Source organism: Rasamsonia emersonii (assembly GCF_000968595.1).
Source record: "Rasamsonia emersonii CBS 393.64 chromosome Unknown ctg1118621760019, whole genome shotgun sequence".
Classification (NCBI taxonomy): domain Eukaryota; kingdom Fungi; phylum Ascomycota; class Eurotiomycetes; order Eurotiales; family Trichocomaceae; genus Rasamsonia; species Rasamsonia emersonii.
In genome coordinates this window covers 1-18,920 of record NW_013563268.1, presented here as the reverse complement: position 1 = coordinate 18,920, position 18,920 = coordinate 1, and the positions used below count along the sequence as shown (strand labels likewise).

The window sequence follows — 18,920 nt, the reverse complement described above, 5'->3', positions numbered from 1 at the left end:
CTTTTCCCTCCTTGACCTCTATTGATACTCTCTATAATTTCCTGTTCGATGGAACGAACATTTCGAATGAACTCGCTTTCTTACCTACACACTTTACGTCAGCTACTGGCAGCTGTTCTTTGTGCAATGCTCATTCGCCAGCCGGGCTTCCAGGCTTTCTAGGCGTATCGCTATCCCTTGCTCCATATTTCTGGTGTAAACTCTACAAAAAAAAGGTGAAAGCGAAAGGGAAAAAGGCGAAAATTAATATTCTTTCGTCCTATCAAGACTTCTCATCACAGGCAGTTGTCAGGTCCGTGGCAGTCAACGTATCTTCGACTCGCTTGTAGATCAACACCAGCACAAACAGCATCGATCCCGCCAGCAACCCCCAATAGCTGCCGAACATGGCCTGGTAGCTGACCTGGCGGACGTCAAGATTGAAGACGATCGCCGCGCCCATCGCCCCAAACACCTTGTAGAAGGCCGAATAGATGGACAGCACGAGCGGGTCGTTGGACAGCGCCCCCATCACCCACCACGCAAACGTCTGCCAGGCCCCGTCCACCGCGCCGTAGAACATGTACAGCGCGATGTACCCGCCGGCCCGCACGGTGCCGTCGGCCACGTCGATCAGATGCGCCGGTGGCACGCCGCGGTGCGACAGCCGCATCGGGAAGATGCCCCCGATGAAGACGGCGTTGAGCAGGACGAACAGGAACGTCCAGCCGATGAAGGCGCGGCGCCGACGGCTTCGGCCCAGCAGCTTCAGGTCGAGCAGGAATCCCATCAACACGGCCATGAAGAACTGGCCAAAGTCGAACCAGAGACTGCCGAACGCGCGCGTCCGCAGGTCGAAGAAGTACCCGTTGAAGTCGTTGCTCTGGTACGGGATGTACCACAGCCCCGCGAAGCTGTACGGGAAGAAGAGCATGATGAGCGGCTCGCGCTTGACGGCCAGCACGACGTTCTTCAGTTCCTGCACAAACGTCGTCTGGCGCGGGACCAGCACGCGCGTGCCGTCCGCCCGCATGATCTTCGACGGGCTGGAGATGCAGCACGCGACAACGCTGCCCATCACCATTAGGATGAACAGCGCGATGTACGTGCCGTCGTTGACGCTGCCGGCCGTCGTCACACCCCAGTTCTCGACCGTCGGGATGATGGCGCCGATGACGGTGCCGAAGAACGACAGCCCGTAGAAGATGCTGATGTATTTGCCTTTGTCTTTTTCTAGGGGGAGGGACATGATCAGCGATCCTTCGGCGGTCCTGCAGTAGTCTGTCAGCTCGCTGACATACTCATCTAACGGTGATCTTGGTGGAGTTCGACATGACTAACCAGAGAAACGCCGCCGCAACGCCGCACATGGCGCCGCCAAAGTACACAAACCCCTGGTTCTTGTTGTGGTTATAGCTCCAGAACGACGCCGACAGCAGCGAGTAGCCAATGCCACCGGCCGCCAGGGTGACTTTGGGCCCAAGAAAATTGCACACGGATCCGGACATCAGGGAGAAGATGCAGAACAAGCTGTACAGGATGGTGTTGGCGTTGTTACTCGTCGTGGGATCGACCTGGCCGCCGCCGCCCAGGGCGGACAGCACGTTGAACATGCCCACGACGAGGAGATGCACGAACGAGATGATGAGCGTCTGCACGATCGGGGATCGATACGCTGGAATTGTGAGCCCGCCGATCCGGTATCCTTTGGGCGGGTCATACAGGGTGTCGACGACAGTGTCAGGCTCGTCGACTGCTTTCGGATGGATCGTCTCCTGTTTTGTGTCGTCCATATCGTCGACGGTCGACAAGTTCTTCTCAAGATCTGCGGCGCCCATTGCTGGCGATTCTGGCAATTACTGCTGAAACAGCTGAAAGAACGACGAGAAACACGAGTGACCGCTCCATGGCGATCGACCCCTTTTATTAACAACCACGATAGGCAGTACGAGGTCGGAGCACTCTGTCCTCCGGACGACCAGCTGCTCTCGCCAGCTTATCTTGATATGACACCGTCCACAGGGGCTCGAGCAGGCGTCTATCTCCACCAGAGTGCGGGGGGCGAATCAGCGAGCTGGCCCAGAGCAACTAGACGCATGCCAATCTGCACCGTTGCGCTGCGTCTCCATCGTTATCGACGATCCACTGCTGTCGCCTTCCCCAGCAGGCAGTCCGGCGGATGTCTTGCGCGGGATGGATATCGGGATTTCGTGCGTGGGATGCGCATCGGCGTTTGTCACTGGTGGAGCCGGGCGAACGCCGTGCTGTGCGGGCATCTCTGCTCGTATCTGAATTCCACATCTTCTCAACTGGACCCGGAGATGATTCAGATGGGGGATCGATTACTTTAAGTCGCAGCCTGCTGTAGGCATTCTGGTCGGCAATTGCCGGCAGGCCACGATATTTCTGTCTGTTCCTTCCTCTGGATAGTTCAATTGGCAGCAACCAGTTAAAGTCCATTCGATTGAAGCAGAAGGGAAGGTGAATAAGAATATATGAACGGCGTGACCAGTCATTGCCAACTGCCATCTCATTGAGACTCTCGTTCCAAGCAAGCAGGAAATACTTAGCTGATCGCTCGATCGATAGTCGATATGGATATTCTCAAAACCTCATGGAGCTTCAAAGACGGTCGAAAGGTCGACCCCAACCAACCGCCCATCAAGATCGCCTTCCTTGGCACCAGGCATCCCCATGTGATGTACCGGTTCGCTGTACTCGACAAGATGGGCGGGTTCGAGTTCGCTGGGTTCTACGAAGAGGTTGACGAGATCGCGACCAAACTGGCCGAGAGACTGCCTCGTCTGCCGCGCTTCGACTCGCCGAAAGCGCTGCTCGACACGAACCCGGACGTGGTGATGATCCATGCCTTAGATCCAGATGTGCCGCGATGGGCCCGGTTTGCTATTGACCATCCGGCGCCCTTCAAGGGGCTGTTCCTGGAGAAGCCTGGGGCGGCCATCCCAGAAGACTTTTATAAACTCGCTGAGGAGATCCAGACGAAGAGGCCAGATCTGGCGGTCGAACTAGGGTATGAGATGCACTATTCAGAGGCACTGGACTTTGCCCGCCAGGTTATTCGCGAAGGCGTGTTAGGCGACATCACAACCGCCCGGTTCCACGGCGGCTGTCCGTGCGGCGCGGGGATGGACCTGTGGCAGTCGATCCCCGAAGACCTGGGCGGTATCATGCAGACAGAAGGCTGTCACACGCTTGAGAACGTGATCGACTTGTTTGGGCCGCCAGAGCGCGTTGTCTCGTCGATTCGCAAACTGCCACCGCGGCCGCCACACAAGGTGGTGGGCTGGATTCCGGATCTGTTCACGGGGACCGTCACGACGGGCGAGTTTGGCGTGGGGACATTGTTATATGAGGATGTCTGCTCCGGGATTATGGAATATCCCGACAAGACGATCGTGCTGGACATGACGGCGTGGGAGCCGACGGAGTGGTGCAACGAATGGGCGATCGACATCTACGGGACAAACGGGTCTCTGCACGCGGTGCCAGACTATCCTGTCGCGACGCTGTATCTGCGCGAGGCAAGGGGAAGTTTTGCTGCTGGCGAGACGAAGATGCCGACAGAGTTGCCGTACGGGACGTCGAATGCACCGGCCTGCTACCGGAAGCAGTTCGAGTCGCTGTTCGCTCGAGTACGGGGTGCAAAGACTCTTGAGCACGGCTGTTGCGATCTGCAGACCAATGTCAAGATCCTGAAAGTGATTGATGCGTTCTATAAGTCGGCTGCGTCGAGACAGTGGGTTGATATCGAGTGACGATAGACTAGAGAATAGATAGAGATGATAATGAGCATACAGATACCAGATGATGAACTTCGATAGAATGCTAGTCCGGTTAATCGAAGCGAACTCATCCACGCTATGCAGGTCTGTTAGCACGTATATCAGCTGTCAGACGGCAGTAATGTATGTACATACTCTTCTAATCACACGTATGCTTCTGTCTATACTCTGCATAGTTTGCTTTAACGACAACAGGATCCAAAACACAGGAAGAAGGATCACAAGGATGCTGGTATAAAATAGCAGAGGAGACAATTCGACTCTCTACAAAACGTAATCACATGATTCCCTCGTCACATGTCCGCAGCGAAGGTCACCTGCCTGACCAGGGAGATGGCTAGGGTTAGGGCCTAGGGCTTAGGGCGGGCTGGCGATGCGTGATCTCGCACCTGCATCTTCTCCTTTCTACTCACCTGAGATGGCCATTCTGCTTCACTGTCCCATTTCTGGACGAAAGCAGGATACAGCTACTTCGATTGCCCATTACATGCAGCTATTGACGACGCTACTCGCCTTAAACCGCCTCTGTCACCTCCGATATCGCCACCAGATTGCGGCAGCTGTCGCTGTTGCCAGCAATGCTCCGCCCCCAAACACCGACCAATTCTTGATAATCTGCTCCCAACTCTTTCTTTCTCTCTCCTATCCAACAAATCCGCATCTCGCGATGGCAGAGGGACAAAATCCAGCCAGGGCGCGTCCTTCGCAAATCGAAGATACTGTCCTGCCTTGGCCTGGTCGGAGATAAACCAGGGAGAGATGTACCGGGCATGGAACCTGAGGAACCATGTCTCCTGCGCTTCTGTCTGAGTCGTTTTGGCTGAGATCGTCCGGGCAACCTCCGCTCGAGAGCGGTGGACCCTGTCAAACTGTTCGAAGAGAGAGCTTAGGTCTGACAGCGACGGCGAAGGTTTCTCTTTCAGTAGCGCGACAAGACCATTGGTGAACTGAGTGACAGCTTCGAGGGCGAGGTTGCCGCCGAGACCAGCGTTGATTGTGACCTGCATTGCACCATGAACCAGACGATCATTCACTGTTGAATTGTCAAGGACGTACCTTATGTGCAGAGTCACCGAGCAAAAGAACCCGTCCATGACTCCACTGCTTGACTATCCCGTCCTCCATCGGCACCAGCGTCGCTCGAATTCGGGTATCCCACAGCTCTCGGAGTGTATGATTCTTCCCCAGGGCGGTGCGACCATACCGGTCGATGACAGCCTGGGCATCCTCATCTGTATAGCGAGGGGTCTTATGATCCTGAGTCCTGCCCGTCTTGATGAAGAGAAACCAGAACACGAGGTCTGGTGGGCTGGTGGTCACGATGGCTGAGTAATTGTCGCCGTACACGTTATACACGGTATGCCCATCGGGCAGAAAGGAGTCAGAGGCGCTAGGATCGCGGCGCGAGATGCCGAACAGGGCTTGGTATGATGTTGTGAATGCTGGGTGAGTTAATCAGCAGTGATGATATAATCATGGATTACAACGAACTGGAGAATGCTATCTCACCCTGGTCAATCTCCGTGCTAAGTGCGTGGTTTATCCTACTAATTCGCTCCGACATGACGGCTCTCACGATGCTGTGGATGCCGTCCGCCCCGACGAGGACGTCGCCTCTGAACGAACGGCCGTCGCTGGTAGTCACAACGACACCATCGTCATGTTCTTCGTATGAAACGACGGCGGTATGATCATGCACTTTGCTCTTGTCCCGGATATGCTTATACAAGACTTGGAGCAGTCTTCGCCGTTCGATGAAGAAGAACGGCCAGCGGAGGCTACAGACCATCAGTTACACGCACTCATGCATCTAGATAGATATGATATCGCATACGTACACCCGAGATATCTCCCTCAATTGGAACGACTCCTCGAAGACGCGACCATCGTTGGCGTCCAACCGGCGTACCTTCTCTAACTGCGTGACCGTCGGCTCAATATCTTTCCAAACCCCAAGCTGTTCCAATATACGGACGGATTGCGAGTGTAGGGCAATCGATGCGCCAAGCTGCGGTCCTATCTCGCCCTTTTCAAACACCTCGAAATTGATCCCCGCGCGCTCGAGCGCCAGCGCGAGGGTCAGGCCGACGAGGCTCCCGCCAGAGATGAGAACTTTGAATGGGGGCATCAGCGCTGCCAGCAGGGAACGGCGATTAATTCACTGGCTGACTGGCCGACTGATTGGGTAGTTTTGTTTCAAATTAATTGAGGTGCGTGTTACAATGTCATTTATTCCTTTTTGGCCGGGTTTGAAACATTTTTATCGCTTATCGCCAAGGTGATGGCGATGGCGATGGCGAAAGCGGACCCATCGGTGTCGCAATCGTCGGCCAACTAATACAACCAATATTTATTACAGGACTGACTGATTGACAGTTAGCACACAGAACAGTCTTACATGGCTCTCTTCGATGCACTGATTTGAGGGGAAATACTTGATCTTGCGAAGGACCTTCTACTATATATTCTTTTATTTAATTCCCAGGTGGGCTTCCCACGTTTAATCCCTATCATATTCCCGTCATCGGCATCTTTATTATCTACTCTTTGGGCGATTTTCTAACAATAATTCCTTGATGCATAGTTTTATTCACTGCAATTGGTGCCATGAATTGCTAAGATGCAGTATGCAACAACGCAGTCAATGAGATAGATTCTAGCTGCTCCGCACAACTAGCTCTTCCTGCCGGATAAAGACCGGCATGCTCTCAATCGGACAGTCGACCTCGACAGTCTGCGGCCCGTCGTACGATACAGACGGTTTGTTGTCCGCAGCAGCAATACTTCCATCGGGGAAGAAAGTCCACTTTCCAGCTGGCAGGTAGACGCTGCGCTTCTTCTGCCCTGGATAGAGCACCGGCGCGCAGAGATACTTCGCCCCGAACATGTACTGATCTTCCACAGACCAGGCGTGCTCATCGTCCGGGAAATCGTAAAACAGCGGTCGGATGACCGGAGTGCCCTTCTCGTGCGCGTCCTTCATCAGTCCACGGGTGTAATCGCGCAGCTGCTCGCGGATCCGCAGGTACTTCACGCAGATGTCGTACACTTTCTCGCCATACGACCACACCTCGTTCGGCGCTCCAGACCGACAGGCGGCGCCTCCCGTCGTCCCATGCTGCGGTTGTCGCGGCTCGCGGTCACCGTGCAGACGCATCACCGGACAGAAGGCGCCCCATTGGAACCAGCGCACGAAAAGCTCGCGAAAACCCTCGTCCCGTGGATCGCCGCCGTGGAAGCCGCCGATGTCTGTCGTCCACCACGGAATCCCTGCCAGCCCCATGTTCAGCCCTGCCGCCAGCTGGCAGCGGAACGACTCCCAGGACGACGCGATGTCGCCGCTCCAGACGAGCGCGCCGTACCGCTGAGAGCCCGCCCAGGCGCAGCGCAGCAGATTGACCACATTCTTCTGGCCAGCCTGCGTCATGCCCTCGTAGAAGGCTCGCGCATACTCGACCGGGTAGATGTTGCCGATGCTCAGATTCGACCCGAGGTAGTAGCGGTAGTTGTCGAAGTCGTACGCATTGTACTCCGGCTCGGCCTCGTCCAGCCAGAACACGCGCACGCCCTTGTCGTAGTAGTTCTTCTTGGCCTTGTTCCAGACATAGTCTCGGGCGCCTGGGTTCGTGGCGTCAAAATGCACTGTCTCGCCCTGGAAGTTCATCGCCGTGCGGATGCCGCGGTCCATGCGGATCAGGTAGCCCTTCTCCACCATCTCGTCGTAGTTTTCGGAGCGTTTGTCGACGGTCGGCCAGATGGAGACCATCAGCTCGATGTTCATGTCGCGGAGTTCACGGATCATTGCATCTGGAGTGTTCAGTTAGCAACATAACCAGTTTCCAACGGCATCATCTCTCTGTCTGAGGTTAAGGGGAATACCTGGATCCGGCCAGTACGTGGGATCAAACTTCCACTCACCCTGCAGCGGCCAGTGGAAGAAGTCAATGACAATGAGATCAATCGGCAGATTGCGGCGCTTGTACTCGCGCGCTACTTCCAGCAGCTCCTCCTGCGTCTGATACCGCAGCTTGCACTGCCAGAAGCCCAGGCCATACTCGGGCATCATGGGCACCGTGCCGGTGACAGAGGCATACGTCTCGACGAGCGCGCTGGGAGTATCGCCTGCAACAACCCAGTAGTCCATGACTTTCGTCGAATACGCCTCGAACGACATGACATTCTTCCCGAACACCGCCCTGCCGACACCGGGGTTGTTCCACAGGAACCCGTACCCCCGCGACGAGATGGCGAACGGCACGCTGGCCTGCGAGTTGCGCTGCGCCAGCTCCAGGTCTAGCCCCTTCAGGTCCAGGTACGGCTGCTGGTACTGGCCCATGCCGAAGATCTTCTCGTGGCGGTCGAGCGACTCGAAGCGGACGGTGAGATGGTAGTCGTCGGTGCCGGGGATGGGGCGGAACTCGCGCGCCTCGACCTGGAGGGCGCTGCACTTGGGGTCCGACACATCGTTCCGGTTGCGCATGTACTCCTCCAGCAGCAGTTTCCCCGACAGGGCGTTGTAGATCATGAGTTTGCCGCGCGCGCTGATGACGGCCTTGATAGCGCCGTTGGTGAGCGTTCCTTCGCGCTCGGTCACGCTGATGGATGGCTTCACGGGCGCTGTTGGGTCGATCTGCAGCGCCCAGTTCTCGCCTGGCATCTGGGCCTGCTTGGTAGCCCGCACGCGAAGGGCGTTTGGACCCCAGGGCTCGATCCAGAGCGTTTCGCCATCGTAGCAGTAGATGAGGCGGTTGTTGTCTGAAAGGAGCATGTCTATTTACTACACTGGTACGCTGAATAGTCAGGATGATAGGCAGCTGACAACGTCAGATATGTACTGTACACGAGGGTATACTGTAAGAAGGATAAGATTGATATGGATACTATGACACCCAATGCGGGTAGCTGGAGTAAGCCGTTGTCTTGCTGTGGGTGGAAGGCATGTGAACTGCATGCATGACATGCAACAGTTCGGAGAATTATGTCCGTTCTAGATGGTAACCTAGTCAAGCTAATAATGGAAATATAAATAGTACAATATTTAACCAAATCCTAATGACCGTTGCAGCACTTCTAGCAAGTCCAACCCTGATAGAATATGACGTGTAGAAGCTAAGGGAAGAAATTCATCCGGAATTAAAAAAAATAAAAATAAAAAATACAGTGAATGCTGCACATCCATCTTTCTACCTTGACAAGTAGACAGCTAACTTCCTAGCCCCGCACTGTACATATATGTACTCTGTACACTTGGCCGGTGGTGACCCCGAATTTCCTTTGCGGGTATAGCGAGCCTGTATGGGAATTTGGCAAAGGTGCTGTGATTTTCCATGGCTATCAGATGCCCAATTTCTTTGCATATATTTATGGGTTAATAGATAAAGCGGCTTTTCCTCACGATTTATCAACTTCTTGTCCATTGCTGTAATTTTTTTCTTTCCCTTTGGGTCATCTTCCCGTGCTCCTTTTTCTCTTTTCCCTTGTATTTTAATAAGTAAATAGCGTTCTACTCTATTATAATGGAAATATCTTTTTTTTTTGTTGCTGAGAATTTGGCTTAATAAGCAGTTTCAGTGTTGTTTCTATATGCCTCCCTAGCAGCAAGTCACTAGTTTCAAGGCTCGTTCGTTGTTAGACTAAGACGCATACATGTTCTTGCGGTTCTCCTCGTCTTTAAGTACAATGTTTATACCAGAGTACGAATATTTGTAGATGGACCTGGATTTTTCCGAGAACTCTATTTCCTGTCTTTAAAGCAGCAGGCCAAGATGGATGTTGCTGTCTTTTATTTTTCCTTCTGCCCCAACCACTTGTCACTTATCATAAAGCGGACGATTATCACACTGACCGATCCTCTATGCATTTCTCTCGCATTTCGGTACCGCAGAAACAGCTTTCATTGGGCTGTTCATCTGACGAGCTACAAAGTCATATATCTTCCTTGGATCATTTTGAGTGGCCTTTACTGGTTAAATACTTACTAAGAATATTCTCTTATTTATTTGAATAATGGATTAGCGGCATCGGCCGGCAAAAAGGGCACACACACAAAAGAAAGAAAGAAAGAGAGAGGGAGAGAGAGAGAGAAAGAGAGAGAAATACTTATCCACATCCTGGATTTCGAGAATTAGAATACGATAGCTGTATGTATGGATTTAGACAACCGGACAACGACGAGTATCTGGCACACATGCCTTCCTGTGACCTACGATTAAGAACCAAAGGTTGCTATCCATCCCCGACATAATTCATTTCTTCTTAATCTTGGCCTTCTCATTTTTGGGACTCTCTTTCTTAAGTTTCTTCAGATCCTGCGGTTTCCCCTTTATCCATCGCATCGCCTTTTGCTTATACTCCGCATACATGGTCGTGTGGGGCGTCTTGTGGACGACGCCTTGGTGGATGCGGTAATAATCCCTGCCTAAGTAGGTAAATAAATAAAAATAATCCACCAATCATGTCCCACAACAGACTGATCTACCTATCTTTAGAAACGGGCTCCTCCGAATTCGAGTTAGGGTTAGGGCTAGGGCTGGCTTTACCCCGCATTACTCTGACAGACAGCTGTCCGACTCCACTGCTGACGTGAATCTCCTCCACAAGCTCCATCCTGTGGATCATTTGCATGTTATGGCGTGCGTGTAGTTGAAAGTTGCCATTTCAAATGCCTGCAATGGCTGACCGCCTTGCACACCGCTTCCCAGGTTGACAGGGGCTGCAAGGCATCTCGAGCTCAACATGAAGATGATACTTCCATCCTCTTTCGCGAACAATAGGCCTTGTTCTATCACTGTAATGAGAGGGAGAGTCTTTTACATGGCTTCAATTTGATATTCATCCACGAAAGTTCGTGTTTACCCCTCAGTACAGCTCCGATGAACAACATACCATGTTGAGGGTCCCTCGGTTCCAGTCCTTTGCATGGCAAGGACTGCGCTCACTAGGCTGTGCCTCTGGTATCTATAGGAGTTTCTCCTACTCAACTTTCAGGAACAGCCACCAATTCAGCCAGATCCCTTCGCAGAGTCCCGACCATCAATCTCAATATGAGCGCTTCTTCCGCTACAGCAGCGGCTGCTGGCTCTGGGACGAGGAAGAACAGATGCGTCTGCGCTACGCGCCCTTCGACGTGCAACGACTCCAGCATCTGGCCGCTGCCGCCGTCGGGGCGCGCACATGTATCGCCATGGCCAAGACGGCCGAGGGCGACTACAGCAAGAGCTTCCGTCTGACCATGGACAATGGCGCGACGGTCATCGCAAAGATATCGCGTCCATTCGAGGCGCCAGAATACTACACGACGGCGTCGGAAGTAGCCACTATGGACTTTGTATGCTTTTGCTGCTGCTTGAGCATTCCATGTGGATATATGGATTCTGACGAATTCTAGGTACGGTCCGTGCTGAACATCCCTACTCCGCACGTCTATGCCTGGAGTGCGGACAGCGCGAATTCCGTCGGGGTGGAATATATCCTCATGGCGGAGCTCGAAGGGTCGCCACTGGAAGAGATTTGGGACCAGCTGCCGCTGGAGGAAAGGATTCCCATTCTCGATGACCTTGTCGCTGTGGAGAAAAAGTTATCTTCGGTGTTCTTCAACCGGTACTTGTTCTTAATCCAGGATTCTGCTTGTATATATTGACCTGAGAGATAGATACGGGAGTATATACTTTGCCAGCGATAATGTTCCCGGAGCAGTACCTGCTGAGATCACCGGTGACGTGCCGGCAGAAGCCAAAGACCAATTCATGCAGCGATATTCCATCGGCCCAGTTACTGACACGGATTTCTGGCGGAAAGAACGCGCTGCCATGGAGACGGATCGTGGGCCATGTATGTCCACCCACATTCTGGGCGTACTGTACGTTCTGATCGTCACAGGGAAACATCCCCTCGAATACCTTCTCGCACTAGCCTCGTGCCAGGAGCAATGGATAGTACGTCATGCGAGCGCAAACACCCCCAGCAATGTGTGCGCATATTCCGCCGCGCAGTATTCCCCCGCTGCTCATCTTTCTCTGCTGCAAAAGTTCCGCCCATACCTTCTCCCGGATGAACCCGCCACTACTACTGCGCCCATGATCTGGCACACAGGCATCCACCCAGGCAACTTTTTCGTCAAAGACGGCCGCATCACCGGCATCACAAACTGGCACGAAGTGTGGGCGCGGCCATTGATCCTGCAGTCATCCACCCCGCGTGGTGCAGTTCTACGGGGAGAGGATCTCCGAACTGCCGCCTAACTTCCACGAACTGGATGCGGATGAGCAGAAAGAGCTGCGGAGCCGAATGACGGATTCGATCCTGCGCGAGCACTACGACAGACAGACTGCAGCGGTCAATCCGGCGAGCAAGGTGTGGAACTCAGAGTATCGTCTTGTCCGATGCTATCCGATCTGGTCTCTCAGCGACGCGTGGGATGAGGACATTATTCGGTTTCGGGAATCACTTTTTAAAATCGTGAGGTTTGTCACATTTCCCCTTCTGCGTACGCACTGTGGTTGAGATGATTCCTGCTTACTTCGTGTCTTCCAGGCGATGGAAAAAAGTGGGCTATGCTCCCCCCCGCCCGATCAATTTCACCGACGAGGAAATCCGTGTCCACGAACGCGAAGGCCAGGGCTGGAATGAGGTGCAGGAATTCTGGGATGCGGTCGACCACATGGTGACCTGGCAGGGATGGACGACTCCGGACCGGTACGAGGAGGTGGTGGCGTTGTTGACGATGCTCCGAGAGGAGGGGTATATTTCGTTTGAGGGGGAGGATTGGAAGAGAGTCAGAGTAGCTGTCTGATAGCAAACTACGTGCGTGTATCTATGCATCTCCTTCTTTCTCCTCTCCTTCCTCCAGATGGGCTGGACACGTGATCGGAGGATGGACTCCCGCTGGACATTATAGAATACTCGTAAAGTAGTTTCAAGACAAACGATATCTCCTCTCGACGTTCTTCATTCTGTCAATTCCGACATGGAATATCTCTTTCTCACTGCTAGCACTAATCGTCTTGCGATACAAGCACGGAGCAGAACATCCGAATCCGCCTAAACGCGGAGGACGTCCTCCGTGTCCGACGGAAGATCGACGCACACAGTCTTTCGTCTGGAGAATACTCCGGAGTAGACTCCGGAGTGCTTCTACCGAGTAACTAATACTACACCTGTCCCATTCGCTGTTCGCTGTGGGGAAACGGTCCCCATGGGGATTAACCCCGGATTCGCAAGCTGCAGTTCAGTACCGACTACTGACATATAAAATGTCGCCATCCCACGGCATCGCTCGTCGTACGTGATTTCAGGACGGTATGATATGCACAGACTTACGCGTAACGACAATGTCTCCCAAACCGGAAGTATACCATGACGAGAGCCTGGTTAGCAGCCAGCGCGAGTCCCGCATGCAGGCCGCCCTGCTGGAGGATAATCCCCGGCCGTTGAGGAAGAGCTTTCTCAAGCTGTACCTGTGCATCTTTGTCGGGTATTTGTGCTCTGCGACCAATGGCTTCGACTCTAACACTTTCGGTGAGTAATATCATTCCTTGCAAACCTCGCTACCGCTAATATTAGCATGCAGGCGGCCTCACGGCCATCTCCTCCTTCACCGACTATTTCGGCATCGACACCAACAACCAAGGCCTGGTCGCTGCGCTGTATGTCATCGGGAACATCGCCGGCTCGTTCGTCGCCGGCCCCTGCGCCGATACGTACGGCCGGAAGGTCGGCATGGCGCTGGGTTCGGCCGTCTGCATCGTCGGCGCGATTCTGCAGGCCGCGGGCCAGAATCTGCACATGCTGATGGCCGGACGCGTCATTCTCGGTGCGGGCGTTGCCGTCGTCCAGGCTGCTGGCCCCAGCTACGTCGTCGAGATGTCCTATCCCAAATACCGCGGCCAGCTGACGGGCGGCTTCCAGGCGTGCTTCTTCCTCGGCACGATCGTGTCGACGTTTCTGGAATACGGGCTCAGCTTCGCGAAGGATGCTGGTTCGCTGGTCTGGCGTCTGCCGCTGGCAGTGCAGGGGTTACCGTCTGTTATTGTCCTGCTGTTTGTCTGGTTGATTCCGGAGAGTCCGCGGTGGTATGTAATTAGCAGTGCAAGAATTCCGAAGAAAAAAGAAAAGAAAAGAAAAAGAACGATCACTAAGATGTTGCCTCAGGTACGTCGCTCAAGGACAGATCGACAAAGCCCGAGATATCTTGATCCGGTACCACGGCGACGGCGATCCCAGCTCCAAGGTCGCCGAACTCGAACTCGAGGAGATGCAAGAGGTCATCAGCCTGGAGGGCTCCGACAAACGCTTCTGGGATTTCCGGGAGCTGTTCAACTCGCGCGAGGCGCGGCATCGCACGTTTCTCGTCACCTGCATTGCCTGGTTCGGCCAGCTGGATCTTCCGCCGACCAGCTACTACTTTCCGCTGATGGGTGAGCTTACATCCTTCCCTCTGCTGGATTTGATGGATTTCTCCTAATGCTGGACAAGTCAAAACGGCTGGCATTAGCGACAGCCAAACACAGCTGCTGCTCAATGCCATCCAGACGCCTATTATGATGGCCGCCGCGCTATGTGGCTTGCGGTTCATCCACCGTTTCGGCCGTCGCAAGCTGCTGATGTCGTCGAGCGCCGGCATGACCATGTGCGTTATTATCATCACTGCCTGCACGGCCAACCAGGCGGGCAAGCCTGTCGTGGGGGGAACGAGCATCGCCTTTCTCTACGTTTTCCTCGTCGTGTTTGCATTCGCGTGGGTACGTGCACTCACCATTCATCTTCATGAATAGACAGGAATCTCTGTCTTCTCACTAACTGACATGATTGATCTCTGGTAGACCCCCATGCAAGCCCTCTACCCCAGCGAAGTCCTCGCCTACAACAGCCGCGCCAAAGGCCTCGCATACACGAACCTGATGCTCAACGCCGTCAACGTGATTAACACGTACGTGCCGCCGATCGCAATCGCGCATTCCGGCTGGCGGTACTACATCCTGTACATCGTGTGGGACGCCTTCGGGGTGCTGGTCATTTACTTGACGTTCGTCGAGACGAAAGGGTGGAGTCTGGAGGAGATTGATCACCTGTTTCGGTCGAAGCATCCGGTGAGGGAGAGTCTGAAGGGGAGGCGAGATGAGCGGCCTCAGATGGGGGTTGATGGGGGCAAGGCTGTATAGTCAAGTACGATATGTTGGTAACTACAACCCCAATAGTCTTGGGTCATGTATGCTGATAGGAGTGTTCATATTACCAGATAATTGATATCAGGGAAAATTATTAGCCATCTAGCAGAAATTATTCAGGGTTATTATAGAGCACGGGTCTAGTAATAGTATTATCATAAGCTATATATAAGATCTCTGCGTAAATTGGGGCATTTATTATGGCAAGATGAAATACGTAGTGCGAATGGTACTATGCAGTCAGTCAGCTGAATAGACATGCATTGACAGAAGTAATGACTAATCCATTGTCTTGTTTACATATCCAATCTAGATCTTCACCTATTTAGTAACACAATTCTCCTGTTATGATGGATAAAGCTGGTCCAGCAATTTCTTCCCTCCGAGTTTGTTGACTGGCACTCCCTCCTTGGCCAGGCGTTCTAGCTCCTTCCGCTTCATCTCTTCTTGTTTCTAAAGATCCAGTCAGCAAGTACAGAGTACATGTTTATCTCACAGATCAGGTCTACTCACCTTCACACGCAGCGGCACAAGCCTCTCCCTAGGCGCAGTAATCTTCCACTCCGGCAGCCCCTCCGGCCTCCCCAGATCCCTGAGCGTCTTCTGCTCGACGAGGCTGTACTCACTCGGGTCGCTGCGGTTGTAGTTGAACGGCTCCTTGAGCGCAACTGGCGGATTCGTGATGATCCGCGGGTTGCGCAGCAGATTCTTCGATGCCGAATGCAGCATGAACGGGTGCAGCAGGTACACGTCGCCGACTTCGCCCGTCGCTTCGAAAAAGGTCTCTCGCGCGTCAGTTCGGGGTTCTGGATCCAGCTGTTCCAGTACTTGCGCCGCTCGGGCCCTTGGATGTCTGGTGTGCCGCGCGGTGCGAGGAATGGCGTTACGCCGTCGGGATGGTCGTACTAGATAGACATTGTCAGCAGGTTGACTACTCCTGTAGATGTATATTTTTTTGATGACTCACCAAATGCTTCGCAACCAACTTGATGCCATCAGTGCAGATGACCGTACCTCCCCCCTTGGGCATGATATCCGTGAACAGGGGAATCACCAGCAGCGCCTGCTCCGGACTATCCAGAAAATGGACGAACCAGTCGCCGTCATTATGCCAGTTGTCCAAGGTACGATAGTCCAGCGGATCATCCGGCTTGTATTCGGGCTTGCCCAGGTTCACGATGAACCCGTCCTTCCACTCCTTGCACCAGTCCGCTATGCGGTCCTCGCCCCCGACGAGCTCGCACATGGTCGCGTAGGCCTTGGGCGCGAATTCCTTGACCGACACGGTGACGTGGCCCGGCATGTTGAGCTTCTCGGTCGGCCAGGTCGATTTGTCAGTTGGCGAGGCGCCGAGGCGCACCCATATCGACGAGGTGAAGGCCTCGGCGGCCTCGCGGCTGAAGCATTTGGGGATCTTGAGGAAGCCGTGCTCGAGCCAGAATTGCTTCTGCTCGTCGGTGAGGGAGTAGTCTTCGGTGGCGGAGGGCATGGTTGAATCGTTTAGAAAGGAGTTATTCTAGTGCTATGCTGTTCCTGACTTTCGACTATGATCTCGATAGATATCCTCTGATTCCTGCAAATGCATCTGAACTCATCGAGTTGATCCATCGCGATATAAATATCTATCCATGCATACAGTACAGCGGGGTTATCTCCGATCCCCCACGTTTCTTTTTGCTTGTTATTTCAATTTAGCCTGACTGGAGACGAGTATGACGCAGTAATCTCCAGATTTCCCGTCAATTTATCCGTAGGAATCTTCTATCCCAAAACGGCTGTCTGTTTCCGTGACGGTCGACAATTGGATGATTGGAGACGGCGTTCGCCTCGGGCTGTATCTCGGGGAGAATGCCTTGTCTCCTCTTATTCATCCTTGTATCGGCCGAAAAGATAGTTTTCGTTACGGAAATATCCAGATGGTCGTGTCTTGGGGTCGATAATATTAATGTTTGCGGAGAAATAGGCTGCGGAATTTACGGATAATCGCGCATGTTGGAATAGTTGTTACTGCCATTCAACCTCTTTTTGGACTATCCCGATAATTAACAGGATAGAAGGCAAATTGAGTAGCTTGCTATGCTAATCATGCGTTGTATATTGAGGTTGAGAGTACTGGTAGGAATATGAATAACCCTAACTTATCCGAGCACGACAGACAGTAGCAGCCATGCTACGTCTCGTAACAGACTTCGCTCGTCCAGTGGTATATCCTGACAAACAGGATTGCCTGAGACTACTTTAACATTCTTCCTCCTCCTCCCTCTTTGTCTGCACCTCTCTCCCAACGATGGCATCCTCTCCGTCAAACAAGCGCGCAATCTCCTCGAGCGTAGGAAACAGGAACCAAATCGCGATGCATTCGAAGACCAGGATAGCGATGTACACGAAGTAGAACTTCCAGGAGAGATTCTCTAGACCGATTGGGTTGACTGGTAGTCATCAAGTTAGCAGATGCAATCAGATCGATATGAATTTCCGTCACAACCCACCGTATTGATTGAATATCGACGCGAGAGCCTTGCAGGCATACAGAATGGCCAGACCCTTCGCTCTGATATTGTACGGCAGGATCTCGACCGGATACGCCACCGTCAGCCCCGGCCAGGCCAGGCCCGCCGCGCTGAGGAACAGCGGCCGTCGGCCGACTTTGTCCACAAACAGCGCCGACGTGATCCCGATGAGAAACGACCAGATCGTCAGGCCGCCGTTGATGAGCGACTGCTTGTACGAGCTGCTGATGCCGATCGAGTCGAGGATGCTGTGCAGGTAGTACGACACGAGGCCGTTGCCGGAGCATTGCGAGAAGAACGCCGTCAGGACGATCAGCAGGAGACGCTTTCTGTTGCCGGGCGTCTTGAGCAGGGTCTGCCATCCGTTTGTCGAATTCAGCTTCTCGAGACGGATCGTTTCCTGGATTTCGTGGAACTCGGACATGACGAAACGGTCGTTGGCGTCGCCGGCGGCGTGGTACTACCACTATTTAACTAGATGGTCATATATATGGTCGCGTGCTGTCAACCTACCTTCACCAAAACAGGCAGCGCTTCGTCCGCACGGTCCTTCGAACACAGCCATCTAGGGCTTTCCGGAAGTAGAAAAACGAGCAGCAGCTGCAGCCCCGGCATCAGGACCTGCAGGGACTGCGGAATCCGCCATCCGGCGTCAGTCGTGTACTTGACAGTGCCGAAGGCGATGATGGCGCCGATGTTCTTCAGCCAGCTATATCAGTGGATTAGATCAAAAGCAGTGCAGAACATAGCTACACTCACATATACGACGTTGTACCTGTCCGAACATTAGCGAAAGCTAGATGATAAAAATATCAGGGTTGGTAGCATACATCGTCGTAATCCTCCCCCGGTGCTGTGGATGAGCGAGCTCGACGACCAAGACGGGAGCAGAACCCTGCGAGATATTCGATCTGCCATAATCAGCAAGCTGCCTTTACTACCTACCCAGGTAGATAATCTCTCATTGTATGAACACACCCCAACCCAATCAGAAACCTCCCTCCGATAAACACAGCATCATGGTTCGTAGCTGGGACAACTGTACCCCAAGTTAGTGGATCAGCACATTTTTGTCGTGTGTTTGGTATTCTCTACCCTGCACGAATAAAAGTGAGAATCACACCGATACAGATCCCGACTCGTCGGCCCAGAATATCAGCCGCGTATTATTATTATTATTATTATTCAAGTTTAACGTCCATACCGAGCCTTTCGGCTATGACACGACCCCGAATCGTGGGCGACGCCCCTATCTAGTCTCTAATTCCCCTCTTTGACCATTCTGGACCTTTTCCTCGCCCCAAACCGCCTTATTGCGCAGGGCTTTTGGGCATTATGTATGCCCTCCTTGGTGTTATCACTGAATGGGTGTCACCTGCCTGCTGCAGGCCACCCTCCCCTATTATCCCTCCCCCTCTCGTTCTGCCTCCTCCAAGGCCTCCAGCCCCCATTCATCATCCCTA

The 18,920-nt window shown here is 53.3% G+C and overlaps 8 protein-coding genes across 8 annotated transcripts; 3 read left to right on the top strand and 5 right to left on the bottom strand.

Moving 5' to 3' along the window:
* Positions 1–262: 262 nt before the first annotated feature.
* Positions 263–1,817, bottom strand: T310_2274 (uncharacterized protein; the record flags this gene model as incomplete). The annotated part of the gene is made up of 2 exons (XM_013474841.1): positions 263–1,250; positions 1,321–1,817. The coding sequence occupies 2 exons, from the start codon at positions 1,815–1,817 to the stop codon at positions 263–265; spliced, it is 1,485 nt and encodes a 494-aa protein (XP_013330295.1).
* A 756-nt stretch (positions 1,818–2,573) lies between these two features.
* T310_2273 (Oxidoreductase) lies at positions 2,574–3,968 on the top strand (the record flags this gene model as incomplete). Its single annotated transcript, XM_013474840.1, has 3 exons — positions 2,574–3,736; positions 3,798–3,905; positions 3,959–3,968. The coding sequence occupies 3 exons, from the start codon at positions 2,574–2,576 to the stop codon at positions 3,966–3,968; spliced, it is 1,281 nt and encodes a 426-aa protein (XP_013330294.1).
* A 281-nt stretch (positions 3,969–4,249) lies between these two features.
* T310_2272 (uncharacterized protein) lies at positions 4,250–5,910 on the bottom strand (the record flags this gene model as incomplete). Its single annotated transcript, XM_013474839.1, has 4 exons — positions 4,250–4,783; positions 4,839–5,224; positions 5,292–5,560; positions 5,621–5,910. The coding sequence occupies 4 exons, from the start codon at positions 5,908–5,910 to the stop codon at positions 4,250–4,252; spliced, it is 1,479 nt and encodes a 492-aa protein (XP_013330293.1).
* A 528-nt stretch (positions 5,911–6,438) lies between these two features.
* T310_2271 (Glycosyl hydrolase) lies at positions 6,439–8,550 on the bottom strand (the record flags this gene model as incomplete). Its single annotated transcript, XM_013474838.1, has 2 exons — positions 6,439–7,589; positions 7,662–8,550. The coding sequence occupies 2 exons, from the start codon at positions 8,548–8,550 to the stop codon at positions 6,439–6,441; spliced, it is 2,040 nt and encodes a 679-aa protein (XP_013330292.1).
* Positions 8,551–10,668: 2,118 nt separating this feature from the next.
* Positions 10,669–12,022, top strand: T310_2270 (uncharacterized protein; the record flags this gene model as incomplete). Its single annotated transcript, XM_013474837.1, has 4 exons — positions 10,669–11,109; positions 11,170–11,381; positions 11,434–11,612; positions 11,661–12,022. The coding sequence occupies 4 exons, from the start codon at positions 10,669–10,671 to the stop codon at positions 12,020–12,022; spliced, it is 1,194 nt and encodes a 397-aa protein (XP_013330291.1).
* Positions 12,023–13,111: 1,089 nt separating this feature from the next.
* On the top strand, positions 13,112–14,941 carry T310_2269 (uncharacterized protein; the record flags this gene model as incomplete). The annotated part of the gene is made up of 6 exons (XM_013474836.1): positions 13,112–13,298; positions 13,351–13,852; positions 13,932–14,197; positions 14,312–14,409; positions 14,447–14,521; positions 14,603–14,941. The coding sequence occupies 6 exons, from the start codon at positions 13,112–13,114 to the stop codon at positions 14,939–14,941; spliced, it is 1,467 nt and encodes a 488-aa protein (XP_013330290.1).
* A 351-nt stretch (positions 14,942–15,292) lies between these two features.
* T310_2268 (Uncharacterized protein) lies at positions 15,293–16,436 on the bottom strand (the record flags this gene model as incomplete). The annotated part of the gene is made up of 3 exons (XM_013474835.1): positions 15,293–15,400; positions 15,461–15,852; positions 15,962–16,436. 3 exons carry the CDS (start codon positions 16,434–16,436, stop codon positions 15,293–15,295), a joined length of 975 nt encoding a protein of 324 aa, XP_013330289.1.
* Positions 16,437–17,185: 749 nt separating this feature from the next.
* Positions 17,186–18,497, bottom strand: T310_2267 (putative transporter; the record flags this gene model as incomplete). Its single annotated transcript, XM_013474834.1, has 6 exons — positions 17,186–17,376; positions 17,437–17,917; positions 17,971–18,156; positions 18,217–18,232; positions 18,288–18,368; positions 18,403–18,497. Coding segments are annotated over 6 exons (1,050 nt in total), but the record flags the coding sequence as incomplete, so codon positions are not given.
* Positions 18,498–18,920: the final 423 nt, after the last annotated feature.